This window comes from Leucoraja erinacea, unplaced genomic scaffold, assembly GCF_028641065.1.
Source record: "Leucoraja erinacea ecotype New England unplaced genomic scaffold, Leri_hhj_1 Leri_862S, whole genome shotgun sequence".
Taxonomy (NCBI): Eukaryota; Metazoa; Chordata; class Chondrichthyes; order Rajiformes; family Rajidae; genus Leucoraja; species Leucoraja erinaceus.
Window position 1 is genome coordinate 37,172 of NW_026576798.1, and position 13,265 is coordinate 50,436.

The window sequence follows — 13,265 nt, forward strand, 5'->3', positions numbered from 1 at the left end:
GTGGCTTGGTTCGGCAATTTGAGCGCCCTGGAGAGGAAAAGACTACAAAAAGTAGTAAACACTGCCCAGTCCATCATCGGCTCTGACCTTCCTTCCATCGAGGGGATTTATCACAGTCGCTGCCTCAAAAAGGCTGGCAGTATCATCAAAGACCCACACCATCCTGGCCACACACTCATCTCCCTGCTACCTTCAGGTAGAAGGTACAGGAGCCTAAAGACTGCAACAACCAGGTTCAGGAATAGCTACTTCCCCTCAGCCATCAGGTTATTAAACTTGGCTCGGACAAAACTCTGATTATTAACAAGCACTTTCTGTTATTTGCACTTTACCAGTTATTTATTCATGTGTGTATATATTTAGATCAGGGTATATGGACACATTTATCTGTTTTGTAGTAAATGCCTACTATTTTCTGTGTGCTTAAGCAAAGCAAGAATTTCATTGTCCTATATAGGGACACATGACAATAAACTCACTTGAACTTGTTCCTGAACTGCATTGTGCTTTAAAGAAAACATGGCATGATCAAAAGGTTAATTTACAGTGCCCTCCAAAATGTTTGGGACCAAGACCCATAATTTACTTATTTGCCTCTGTACTCCACAATTTGGGACAATAAAAAAAAATCACATGTGGTTAAAATGCACATTGTCAGATTTTAATAAAGGACATTTTTACACATTGGTTTCACCATGTAGAAATTACAGTTGTGTTTATCCATAGTCCCCCAATTTCAGGGCACCATAATGTTTGGGGCACATGGCTTCACAGGTGTTTGTAATTGCTCAGGTTTGTTTAATTGCCTCCTTAATGCAGGTATGAGAGCTCTCAGCACCTCCAGTTTTTCCATCACCTTTGGAAACTTTTATTGCTGTATGTCAACACGAGGACAAAAGTTGTGTCAATGAAAGTCAAAGAAGCCTTTATGAGACTAGGAAACAAGGATATCAGCCAAACCTTAGGCTTACCAAAATCAACTGTCCATCATTAAGAAGAAAGAGAACACAGGTGAGCTTACTAATCACAAAGGGACTGGCAGGCCAAGGAAGACCTCCACAGCTGAAGACAGAAGAATTCTCTCTATAATAAACGAAAACCCCCAAACGCCTGTCCGATAGATCAGAAACACTCTTCAGGTGTGGATTTGCCAATGACCACTGTACGCAGAAGACTTCATGAACAGATTCAGATTCAGATTCAGATTCAATTTTAATTGTCATTGTCAGTGTACAGTACAGAGACAACGAAATGCATTTAGCATCTCCCTTGAAGAGCGACATAGCAAACGATTTGAATAAAAAAAATAATTAGTGTCCGGGGGGGGGGGGTGGTGATTGGCAGTCACCGAGGTACGTTGTTTAGTAGAGTGACAGCCGCCGGAAAGAAGCTGTTCCTCGACCTGCTGGTTCGGCAACGGAGAGACCTGTAGCGCCTCCCGGATGGTAGGAGGGTAAACAGTCCATGGTTGGGGTGAGAGCAGTCCTTGGCGATGCTGAGCGCCCTCCGCAGACAGCGCTTGCTTTGGACAGACTCAATGGAGGGGAGCGTGGAACCGGTGATGCGTTGGGCAATTTTCACCACCCTCTGCAATGCCTTCCGGTCGGAGACAGAGCAGTTGCCATACCATACTGTGATGCAGTTGGTAAGGATGCTCTCGATGGTGCAGCGGTAGAAGTTCACCAGGATCTGAGGAGACAGATGGACCTTCTTCAGTCTCCTCAGGAAGAAGAGACGCTGATGAGCCTTCTTGATCAGAGTAGAGGTATTGTGGGTCCAAGAGAGGTCATCGGAGATGTTGACTCCCAGGAACCTGAAGCTAGAAACACGTTCCACCTCCGTCCCGTTAATGTGGATGGGGGTGTGCGTGCCGCCTCTGGACTTCCTGAAGTCTACAATGAGCTCCTTGGTCTTCTTGGAGTTAAGGGCCAGGTTGTTGTCAGTGCACCATGCTGCTAAGTGCTGGACCTCCTCCCTGTAGGCCAGCTCATCGTTGTTGCTGATGAGGCCAATCACCGTTGTATCATCTGCATACTTGATGATGGTGTTAGTACCATGTACAGGTGTGCAGTCATAGGTGAAGAGGGAGTAGAGGAGGGGGCTCAGCACACAGCCCTGAGGAACGCCGGTGTTCAGGGTGAGGGTTGAAGAGGTGTGCTTGTCTAACCTCACAGACTGGGGTCTGTTGGTTAGAAAGTCCAGTATCCAGTTGCAGAGGGAGGGGTCGATGCCCAGGTTACCGAGTTTGGTGATCAGTTTTGATGGAATAATGGTGTTGAATGCTGAGCTGTAATCGATGAACAGCATTCTTACATAAGTGTCTCTGTTGTCAAGGTGGGAGAGGGCGGAGTGAAGTGCCGTTGAGATGGCATCCTCCGTACTCCTGTTCTTGCGGTAGGCAAACTGATAGGGATCCAGTGTGGGGGGTAGGCAGCTTTTGAGGTGTGCCAGGACCAGCCTCTCGAAGCACTTGGTGATGATGGGGGTAAGTGCAACTGGGCGGAAGTCGTTGAGGCTTGCCGCAGTGGAGTGTTTTGGCACTGGCACGATGGAGGTGGCTTTAAGGCAAGTGGGGACAACTGCTTGGGCAAGTGACAGGTTGAAGATGTCAGTCCAGACGTCTGTCAGCTGCGCAGCACAGGCACTGAGCACGCGCCCTGGGGATGCCGTCAGGGCCAGCAGCCTTACGTGCATTAGTCCTACTCAGTGCCACGTACACGTCGTAGGGGGTGAGTGTGAGGGGTTGGTGATCGGCAGGTAGCACAGCCTTGATGGCTGTCTCTAGATTGTCCCTGTCGAAGCGGCCATAGAAGTGATTAAGCTCCTCAAGGAAGGAGGCGTCGCTGGATGTGGGGGTGATGTTGGAGGGTCTGTAGTCCGTGATGGCCTGGATGCCTTGCCACATGCGGCGGGGGTCGGAGTTGTTGTTGAAGTGCTCCTCAATCCTGAGCTTATGGCAGTGCTTGGCCTTCCCGATGCCCCTCTTCAGGTTAGCCCTGGATGAACTGTAGGCTCGAGCATCGCCTGACCTGAAAGCGGTGTCCCGTGCTTTCAGCAGTAGCCTGACCTCGCTGTTCATCCACGGCTTCTGATTCGGGTATATGGTCACCTGTTTGAGGGAGGTGACACTATTGATGGTGGAGTTTATAAAGTCCAGAACAGAGGATGTATAGGAATCAATGTCCGTGTGAGAGTCAAGGGTGGCCTGGGCTGCAAACGCCTTCCAGTCAGTGTTTCCAAAACACTGCTGAAGTGTGAAGTCCGCTTCCTCTGACCAGACTTTAACTGTCCTTACAGTTGGTTTAACCAGTCTGATGAGTGGGGAGTACTTAGGGAGCAGGAACAATGAGACGTGATCAGACTGACCAAGGTGGGGGAGGGGGATGGCTTTGTAAGCTTCAGCCATATTGGTGTAGACTTTGTCCAGTGTCTTGTCTACTCTAGTGGGGAAGGATACATGTTGGTGGAATTTGGGGAGTACAGTCTTCAGGTTGGAGTGATTGAAGTCACCCGCAACAATGAAGGCTGCCTCAGGGTTGTGCGTCTGTTGTTTGCTAATGGCAGTATGCAGCTCTTTCATTGCAAGCTTGGCATTAGCATCAGGAGGGATATAGGCTGCAGTCACAACAGTGGAGGTGAACTCTCTGGGCAGATAGAACGGTCTGCATCTAACCAAGAGGAATTCAAGGTTAGCTGAGCAGTGACTCTCGATGATGGTGGAGTCCGTGCACCATGCTTTGTTTACATAAATGCACAGACCCCCCCCCCCCTCTGGTCTTACCAGAGTCTGATGTCCTGTCCGCTCGGAGTAAATGACGCCCCGATAGCTGGATGGCGCTGTCAGGAACGTCAGTGTTGAGCCAAGTTTCAGTGAAGATCAAGATGTTGCAGTCCTTGATCCGGTTGTGGGAGGTGATCCTTAGCCGGAGTTCATCCATTTTGTTTGCCAGTGAGCGCACGTTGGCGAGGAAAAGGCTAGGAATCGCTGCCCTGTGTGGGGCTAGCTCTAACCTGGCCTTTAACCCACCTCTGCGTCCCCGGCGGTGTTTTCGTACCCGTCGCCGTCTGTTGGTGCTTCTGGTGGGCCGAGCTGGCTTGGTGCGCGCTGGTGTTCTGCCGCTCCGTTGCTCCGCGTCTGCGTTACTCCGCAGGCGGTCTTCAGCCCCGCGGCTCTGCTGATGGTCTCCAGCCAAGAGTCAAGAGAGAGTCAAGAGTCAATTTAATTGTCATGGGGCTTACCTGGCGTTCTCCAGCTCCACGGGTCGGGTGGTGGTCTCCAGCTCCACGGGTCGGGTGGCGGTCTCCAGCTCCACGGGTCGGGTGGCGTTCTCCAGCTCCACGGGTCGGGTGGTGGTCTCCAGCTCCACGGGTCGGGTGGTGGTCTCCAGCTCCAGCTCCACGGGTCGGGTGGTGGTCTCCAGCTCCACGGGTCGGGTGGTGGTCTCCAGCTCCACGGGTCGGGTGGTGGTCTCCAGCTCCACGGGTCGGGTGGTGGTCTCCAGCTCCACGGGTCGGGTGGCGTTCTCCAGCTCCACGGGTCGGGTGGTGGTCTCCAGCTCCACGGGTTGGGTGGTGGTCTCCAGCTCCACGGGTCGGGTGGTGGTCTCCAGCTCCACGGGTCGGGTGGTGGTCTCCAGCTCCACGGGTCGGGTGGCGTTCTCCAGCTCCACGGGTCGGGTGGTGGTCTCCAGCTCCACGGGTCGGGTGGTGGTCTCCAGCTCCACGGGTCGGGTGGTGGTCTCCAGCTCCACGGGTCGGGTGGTGAACAGAAATACAAAGGCTACACTGCAAGATGCAAACAACTGGCTAGCTGCAAAAATAGGATGGGCAGGTTACACTTTGCCAAGAAGTACCTAAAAGAGCAACCATAGTTCTGGAAAAAGGTCATGTGGATAGATGAGACGAAGATTAACTTGTATCAGAGTGATGGCAAGAGCAAAGTATGAAGGAGAGGAGGAACTGCCCAAGATCCAAAGCATACCACCTCATCTGTGAAACACAGTGGTGGGGATGTTATGTCCTGGGCATGTATGGCTGCTGACAGTACTGGCTCACTTATCTTCATTGTTGATGCAACTGCTGATGGTAGTAGCTTAATGAATTCTGAAGTGTATAGACACATCCTATCTGCTCAAGTTCAAACAAATACCTCAAAACGTATTGGCCAGCGGGTTCATTCTACAGCAGGACAATGATCCCAAACATACTGCTAAAGCAACAAATGAGTTTTTCAAAGCTAAAAAATGGTCAATTCTTTAGTGGCTGTCAATCACCCGATCTGACCCAATATAGCATGTGTTTTATATGCTGAAGAAAAAAAACTGAAGGGGACTTTCCCCAAAACAAGCATTAGCTAAAGAAGGCTGCAATCCAGGCCTGGCAGAGTATCACCAGTGAAGACGCCCAGCAACTGGTGATGTCCATGAATCACGGACTTCAAGCAGTCATTGCATGCAAAGGATATGCAACACAATACTAAACATGACTACTTTCATTGACATGACATTGCTGTGTCCCAAACATTATGGTGCCCTGAAGTGGGGGGACTATGTATAAACACAGCTGTAATTTCTACATGGTGAAACCAAAAGGTATAAAAATGGCCTTTATTAAAATCTGACAATGTGTACTTTAACCACATGTGATTGTTTTTTTACTACAAATCTCAAATTGTGGAATACAGAAGCAAATAAATAAATGACAGTTCTTTGTCCCAAACATTATGGAGGCCACTGCATCTGCACTGTGCAATTAAGGCGGTAATTAAATCATGCTGAGAGTGCTGATGACACAATTTAGGGAATTAGCTTGGGGTACTTATTTTGGCCAACACATGTGGCAACCCATTAATAGAGAATTATTAATTTCATAGTGTTGGCTTTCTCCCAGTCAGTGATAAAACTGTGTGATCAGCACTTACAGGCAAATACAGGCAGCAAAAAAAGCAAAAGCAGGCAGGGTTCCAATCTTAGAGAAAAAAAAAATACTGCCAGGGCATTTAGGTTAAAATGTGGAAAATGCACACATTTTAATATAAATCTCAGATAGTAGTTAAAATTAGCATGTATTTAATATTATAACACTGGAGTAATGAGATAGGGAGGCTGTACCTGCTGGACTTGGCATTATCGGTGTTCCTGGAGGACCTCCGCCACCAGGGGGCCCCTATGAACAAAACGCACATCAGCTTTGATTGAATCATTGATTGTCTGGGTTATGCTTCTGTCAGTAACTGGGCTAAGGCATTGTTGGGTCACTGAACACTCTCAACAGAATACTAGAAAGCAGTAGACATGGGTTTTTTCCAAAGACCACAAACAAAACTGCGGGATAATTTCAACCAAAGAGGTGCAGGTTTGTACGTCAATTGGCCTCTGTAAATTGTCCATAGTTAGTAGGATAGAACTAGTGTATGGGTGATTGCTGGTCGGCGTGGATTCGGTGGGACGAAGGGCCTGTTTCCACCCTGCATCTCTAACCTAAAGCAGGGGGGCAATTCTGCCCGAGTCACAGATGGAATTCAATCAATACTTAACACAAAGCTGCAACTCCCACCTTTTTTCCAGTTGTTCTATTATCATAGCCAACTTCAGTGGGAGCAAAACTGAACGTGTTATACCTGGAGCACCTTATACTGGAGGCAAATCCCTTTGCTTTGACAACTTTTCTGTTGCACCCAATGACAAATAGTTACCAAGTTCAGCATTTTACACCAGCAAGTCAGTAAAATATCAAATACATAGAATTGCCCCTCTGGTTTAGGTTAGAGATGCAGCGTGGAAACAGGCCCTTCGTCCCACCGAATCCACGCCGACCAGCAATCACCCATACACTAGGGAAAATTTACAGAGGCCAATTGACGTACAAACCTGCACCTCTTTGGTTGAAATTACCCGTCCACCAAGTCCTCGCATTTCACACTAGTTGTGTGATATCCCACTTTCTTTCGCATCATCTCCCAACACACCAAGGGCAATTTATGGAGGCCAATTAACCTTCAAACCTACACATCCTTTGGGGTGTGGGAGGAAACCTGAGCACCCGGGGAAAACCCACATAGTCACAGAGAGATCGTGCAAGCTCCACACAGACAGCAACCGAGGTCAGGATCAAACCCAGGTCTCCGGTGCTGTGAGACAGCAGCTCCACCAACATAACACATGTAGGATTCCAAATGCCAAGACAAATTACTTCATTTTTAAAAATTTACCAAGACATACTTTACTTGGCCTTGGGTGTGGAGAGAAGCTACCTTCTTTCTACTTTCTCATTTAGATCAGTCAATAGTGAACCTTTTACCTATCATCAATTGCTTTGGACAAATCATTTTCCTTCATTTACACTTATTTGCCTCATGCAAGATATTCCCAAAAATGCAAATACATACCCCATATGTACCAGGAGATGAAGGGGAGTACGGAATCTGCAAAGTAAAAAAAAACACTATTTAGAGACTTCAGATCATACTTGCTTAACAATGAACAGAAATTTAAAATCTCTTATGGATAAAGTGTGTGTGTGTGAGAGATTATTTTTTTCCCTGTTGCTTCATAGGCACACTTCTCTTTATAAATCCTCAGAAGTCCACATGTCCTGTGTTCACAGGCAAGCCAATCAAAAACATGGTCAAACTATTTACCGGATGGCTTTAGGGTCTATCACAATCCTGCCAGGCATTGCTTATTGGAATTCTCTTGGCACAATTAATGTGAAGGTGATTTTTCTTTGTCTAATATAATCCCACTCCTGCCTATCAGCATCAACAAAGGGACATGTCTTTGTAACAGCTTTTGCAAATGACACCCCCAAAAGTAATGAATAATCTTATGTACTCTTGCAATTAATGTAATAAAAACTCAACAGCCAATTTATGTACAAAAATCTCAAACAGCAATATAATAATAACCAAATTATGTTATAATTTCCTGCCTGGGTAAGACTTCTGTGCCTTCAGGCAGATATCACATGATAGATGCTAGAGGTGGGGCCCACTAAACCTCCGCAAGAATGACATTTGATTCAGCCATGTTTCTTATTTAGCTGTCTGACAACACCATCAGGAAAAAAAGATGGCTGTTCAGCTTAAAGTGAAAAATTACAACGATTAAGTTTAAGAAGTTATCAAAAAGCACAATACCATCAGTGTTTTTAAATAATACATAAAACATGTTCTATTTAATTATTAATTACTTTTTTTATTCAGACCTTTCAGTAACGTCTGAAGGAACTAAATAAATGGCGACAATATTTCTATCCATTATTCCCAAATGTCATGCTGGGGAATTGAAACTTTGTCCCGTGCTTGTCTAAGCTAGAGATACAACGTGGAAACAAACCCCTCAGCCCGCCAACTCCATTCCAACCATCGATCACCCGTTCCTACTCGTTCCATGTTAGACCACTTTCTCATCCATTCTCGACAGCTAGGGGCTTGACAAAGGCCAATTAACCTACAAACTCGTCTTTGGGATGAGGGGGTGAAACTGGAGCATCTGGAATAAGCCCATGTGATCAGAGGGGGAATGTGGAATCTCCATTCGGACAATGCCCCAAGTCAGGATGATTAGGGGGGGGATTCGGAATAGGCTGAAAGCCCAAGCCTTTCGTCCCCCTCTGCCCAGCATTCTTCTGGCGAATGTCCAGTCCCTGGAAAACAAGCTGGATGACCTCAGGGCGAGGATCAGATTCAAGCGGGACATAAGGGACTGCAAGACCCTTTGCCTGACTGAAACATGGCTGACCCCGTGCTGACAGAACAGAAGCATCTGGGAAATCCAGGGTGGAGGAGTCTGCTTCATGACCAATAACAACTGGCAACCCTGGAAATATCAAGATGCTTTCCCATTCCTGCTCGCCGGACCTGGAGCACCTGACGATCTCATGCCGCCCACTCTACCTTCCCCGGGAGTTCGGCTCAGTGATCGTCACAGCCGTCTACATTCCACCGCAGGTGGACACCGACGTGGCACTTTCGGCCCTACACGATGTGCTATGTCGACATCAAAACAATAACCCGGATGCGGCTATGGTGGTGGCTGGAGATTTTACTAAACCAAATCTCAAGAAGGTCATGCCGAACTTCTACCAAAACATCACGTGTGCCACCAGAGGAGAGAGAACTTTGGACCACTGCTACACACCCGGGCAGTTGGGGGGAGAGAACTTTGACCACTGCTACACACACCGTTCAGGAAAGGCTACAAGGCCGTTTCACTCCCTCCCCTGGGAAATCTGATCCACCGCTGCTATTTTTTCTGTTGCCGGAGTATAAACAGAGGATAGTTCAGGGAAGCGGGTAGAGACGAGGGACGTAAAGCGGTGGTCCGACCAGTCAGAGGCCATGCTGCAAGATGCACTGAGTGATGTCGACTGGAATATGTTCGAAAGCAAGTTCCAGTGACGTCAGTGAATTCGCGGAAGCAGTCACGAACTTCATCGCAACAATAACCGCAACATCGCCCCCACGGTAAGGGTAAGCACCTTTCCGAACCAAAAACCCTGGGTAGACAGGTCTGTTTGTGTGTGTGGCCCTGAATGTTCGCACCGCTGCCTACAACTCGGGTCTGGCATCAGGCAACATGGACGTCTACAAGGCAGAGTCCTACCGACTGCGAAGGGCGGTGAAGTTGACGCAAACAGAGAAGTACAGGGACAAGATGGAGTTACAGATGGAGGCAGTCATGACAGTCTCAGTAAGCCTGTGGGCAGGGTGTACGGGTATTGTAACCACTACCCGTACCTCACCGCACCCCTCCCTCATCCGCAAGTAGTTCCGCTGCTTCCCTCCTTAGCTGACGACGCTGAACTCCTTTTTTACGCTCGTTTCGAGAGTGCAACACCGCTAGCTCTGGCCGTCTGCCGACTATCGCTGACAATTACCTCTCCACGACGTGGGGCTGGCTAACCGGAGCTGAAGGGATGCCATGTACACCGACCACTCTCGCTGTCCGAATGTGCACGACAATTGGCTGTCCGAGCACCGAGCATGAGAGTCGGCACGACGACGGGTTGAACACGAGAAGAAGCTGCAGGCCCCGATGGCATCTTGCGGGGCGCAGTACTCAATGTCCTGTGGGCTACGCACAGGCTAGCTCTCCAGTGCTGCTCACTACATTATTCAACCCTCTCCCTGGAACAAGTCCGTGGTCCCTGCCTGCTTCAAAAAGTCCATCATTGTACCGGTGGGCCCAAAAAATGCCTCCCACATGCCTGTGTCTGAATGACTTAGCCGTGCCGGTGGCCCTTAGCCCCTGGCGTGTGCTGGACGGCGACACTACCTTCACAACAATCATGTGGAGGCTTAGGTTAAGGTACTAGGCACTCTCTGATATCACATAGGGCGCACCTAATCCATCCCGGTGGAACATGCCGGGCCTTTGCACGTGCTCAGAATGAGGGGCCTACCGCCTGTGGTGTGTAAGAACACGACAAAAAGGTCCACGGACACTTCGGTCACCCAGGTCTTGCCCAACTCAGCGCTCTCGGGCTTCCCATCTTGACAGCCTCGGTGATGTGGAGGCTACGGGAGGATGCTGTTTGCAATAGACGACCGTTCAATCCCTTCAAAGGGTACGATATCGCCCACCAGCCTGGCCTAGGAAGCTAATGGATTGGGGCTCAACAACCGCCTCGGTGTGCCTGTGTTTCCGGGTCTGGACTTGCTCACCCCCCCAGGCCCCAGTTAGTCAAGATGGGGAGGGAATACATCGGAGGTCCTTCACCTCCCGAGGCACAGGATCGCCCCAGTGTTGCGTGCGGCTCATCCCACCTATTGTACTTTACTTTCCTGTACACGACATGACTTGTAGGGCTAAGGTTTTGCTCCCTCATTCAATAATTAAGTTTTGCTGATGACCACACTGTGATGGTGGTTCGCTGATTCTGCAGACAATGATGAGAGGGCCTACCGGGAGGCAGGTGGCTGATCTAAGCACTCTCGGTTGCGCCAGGATACACCAGCCTCCTCTTGAACATCAAAAAAAAACCGCCGGAGCTGATCATGGAACTTTAGGAGGGAACATCATCCGAGGACGCATACACCGTCCATTGAGGATAAATGGGATGGCTCTCTGTGGATAGGTGAACTGTTTAAAAAAATTACACTTGTGGAGTCCACATCTCTAAACTGAGGATATGACATGGGGCATCACATGCCGCCTCATTCACAACGTGAGTACGGGCAAGCAGCGCCTTTACCACCTCAGGCAATTGATAGGAAATTCAGAGTGTCTCCGAGGATCCTCCAGTGCTTCTACGCATCGGCGGTAGAAAAGCATCTGTCCGGGTAAGCATTACCATCTGGTTTGGTGGAATTGGCTCTGCTCCAGTGCCAAGAAGGCTCGCAGTGGAGAGTATGTGCGTTCGGGCCGAACGCACTATTGGGAACTTTCCACTCTCACCCCTGCAGGAACTTATACAACAGTGAGTGGTGCAACTCCAGAGCAAACAAAATCATGGGAGAATAGCCGCCCTTCCACCCTCTGGCAACGGTACTGTTCCAGCCGTGCTACGGTTCATGGCACACGCCTCCGTTCGCATGGGCGGTGAGAACGGAGTTGTTGAGGAGGAAGTTTCTTCCTCGGAGGTAGAGGCAATTTCGGACTGTAAACGCCTATCCTCAGCCAGGGACTACTCTACAGAAGATACGTTTTTCCTTTCCATTTATTTATTTTGTCAAAGAAATATGTGTGTTATGATTGTGTTTATAATTTTGTTTGGGTTTTTTTGTTGTTTGTCATTTTGCACAAAAGTCCACACGAGGCATTGTCCCCTTTCATTTTCACTGCATGCATCTCGTTATGTGTATGGGCAAATCAAACTTGGACTTGACTTGACTTATTACCCAGGTCTCTGGTGTCTGAGAGGTATCATCTTATTGCCACGGTTCTGGCCAAGAATAAAAAAAAAATTCTGAACTCAGTGGAGAACCTGTCAAAAGTTCGATAATAATCTGCGGGAATTTATCCACACACATCCGCATGCTTTTTCTAAAGACATACATCACTTCCACGAATGAGCAAATTAGAGCTATGGAATCTTTAATATTTACTTGGAAGCGCAGAACGTGCGTGCTATCTGTGGGATTCATCTCATAACAAGGCGTTGCTCATTCAGTGGAGGACTTCTTTTCCCGAAACTGTGTCGCCCGCTCTAGCCAGTGATTATCTGCCAATTTAGAAGCAGTATTATTACTAATGCTGCCATCATCACGGGCCGCAATGACCTCTGAGATAGCACGAGAGGGCAGCTACTTCCTAGTGCTTTTTAATAATGCACTGTGAAAAACCTCTCCTTAATATGGAGGTGTTTTTCGCAACTTCAGTATCTCTTGCCTGATTGGGAGGAGGGGAGAGAGAGGGAGTGGCCTGGAGTGAGACTGCTCCTTGATTATGATTGGTGGCCTGCTGATGCAGTGTGGAGTGGCAAATGGAGCCAAAGCATTAACGTTGCTTTGCGTAATGGTTTGGCTTGCGTCCACAACGCCACCATCTCCAAAACGTCATCGCATTCACACTGTAAACAATTCAATCCTTATGGAATGATCAATTTCAATTTTGCCAACCTGGCAACCAGTAACAGGGGCTCTGCCATGTGTAACAATTACACCATGTTTTTCAGTAACTCCGATTTTCTACACATTCCTCCATACATTTTGTAAATCTATTTTTGAGACTAGCAATATTCTCTTGGTGTCTTGGATAACAAACATGTTTCTTTTAGATTAAATTATGCTTATAATTAAGGTGGCTACTCAATTAAATTACTAGCAAGTCTTAGCACAAACTGATAAGATGTGGCGTTACTATAGAAAATGTTGTTTCCGGAGCTATTAGAGAATTGGCTTATGTACACTTCCCTGGCACGGTAACCCGTACGTAACTGATGGACTGACTTTTTGTTTTTGTCTAACAGAGTCCCCCTTCAACTTGCCCGCACTAGCAGTACACTCTTGACCGAGTTAAATCTCTGGCAGATGTTGTGGGTCGCTCCTTAATTGACGAAAAGTCCTAGTGGTGGAAGGTGGGATTATACCTCTTTCTGCCATCCACTAACATGATGGGCCTTAATGGTCCTCTCTATTTTATCAATCTTATAGTAGTTCTTTTATTAGCATTGGCCGTTAGATATTCGTAACAAAGAAAAATGGATGCAAGACGAGTTGTTGACCGTATGAAGATGATACCAATAGAATCCCAAACGTTTCCAAGCATGACTCTAATCGGAGTATCTATGGGGGGGGGGGGGGGGGGGGGGGGTGGGGTCAG

At 48.1% G+C, this 13,265-nt stretch overlaps 1 protein-coding gene across 1 annotated transcript in view; it reads right to left on the bottom strand.

Annotated features, from left to right (window-relative positions):
- The window catches only part of LOC129694925 (single-stranded DNA-binding protein 3-like), a 31,621-nt gene extending 24,221 nt beyond the window's left edge, over nt 1-7,400 (bottom strand). The window contains exons 1-2 of the mRNA XM_055631679.1: nt 7,388-7,400; nt 6,111-6,165 (exon numbers count right to left, since the gene is read on the bottom strand). Coding sequence (XP_055487654.1) covers nt 6,111-6,126 — 16 coding nt within the window. The 5' untranslated portion in view covers nt 6,127-6,165; nt 7,388-7,400. The remainder of the gene's footprint in view (nt 1-6,110; nt 6,166-7,387) is intronic.
- Nucleotides 7,401-13,265: the final 5,865 nt, after the last annotated feature.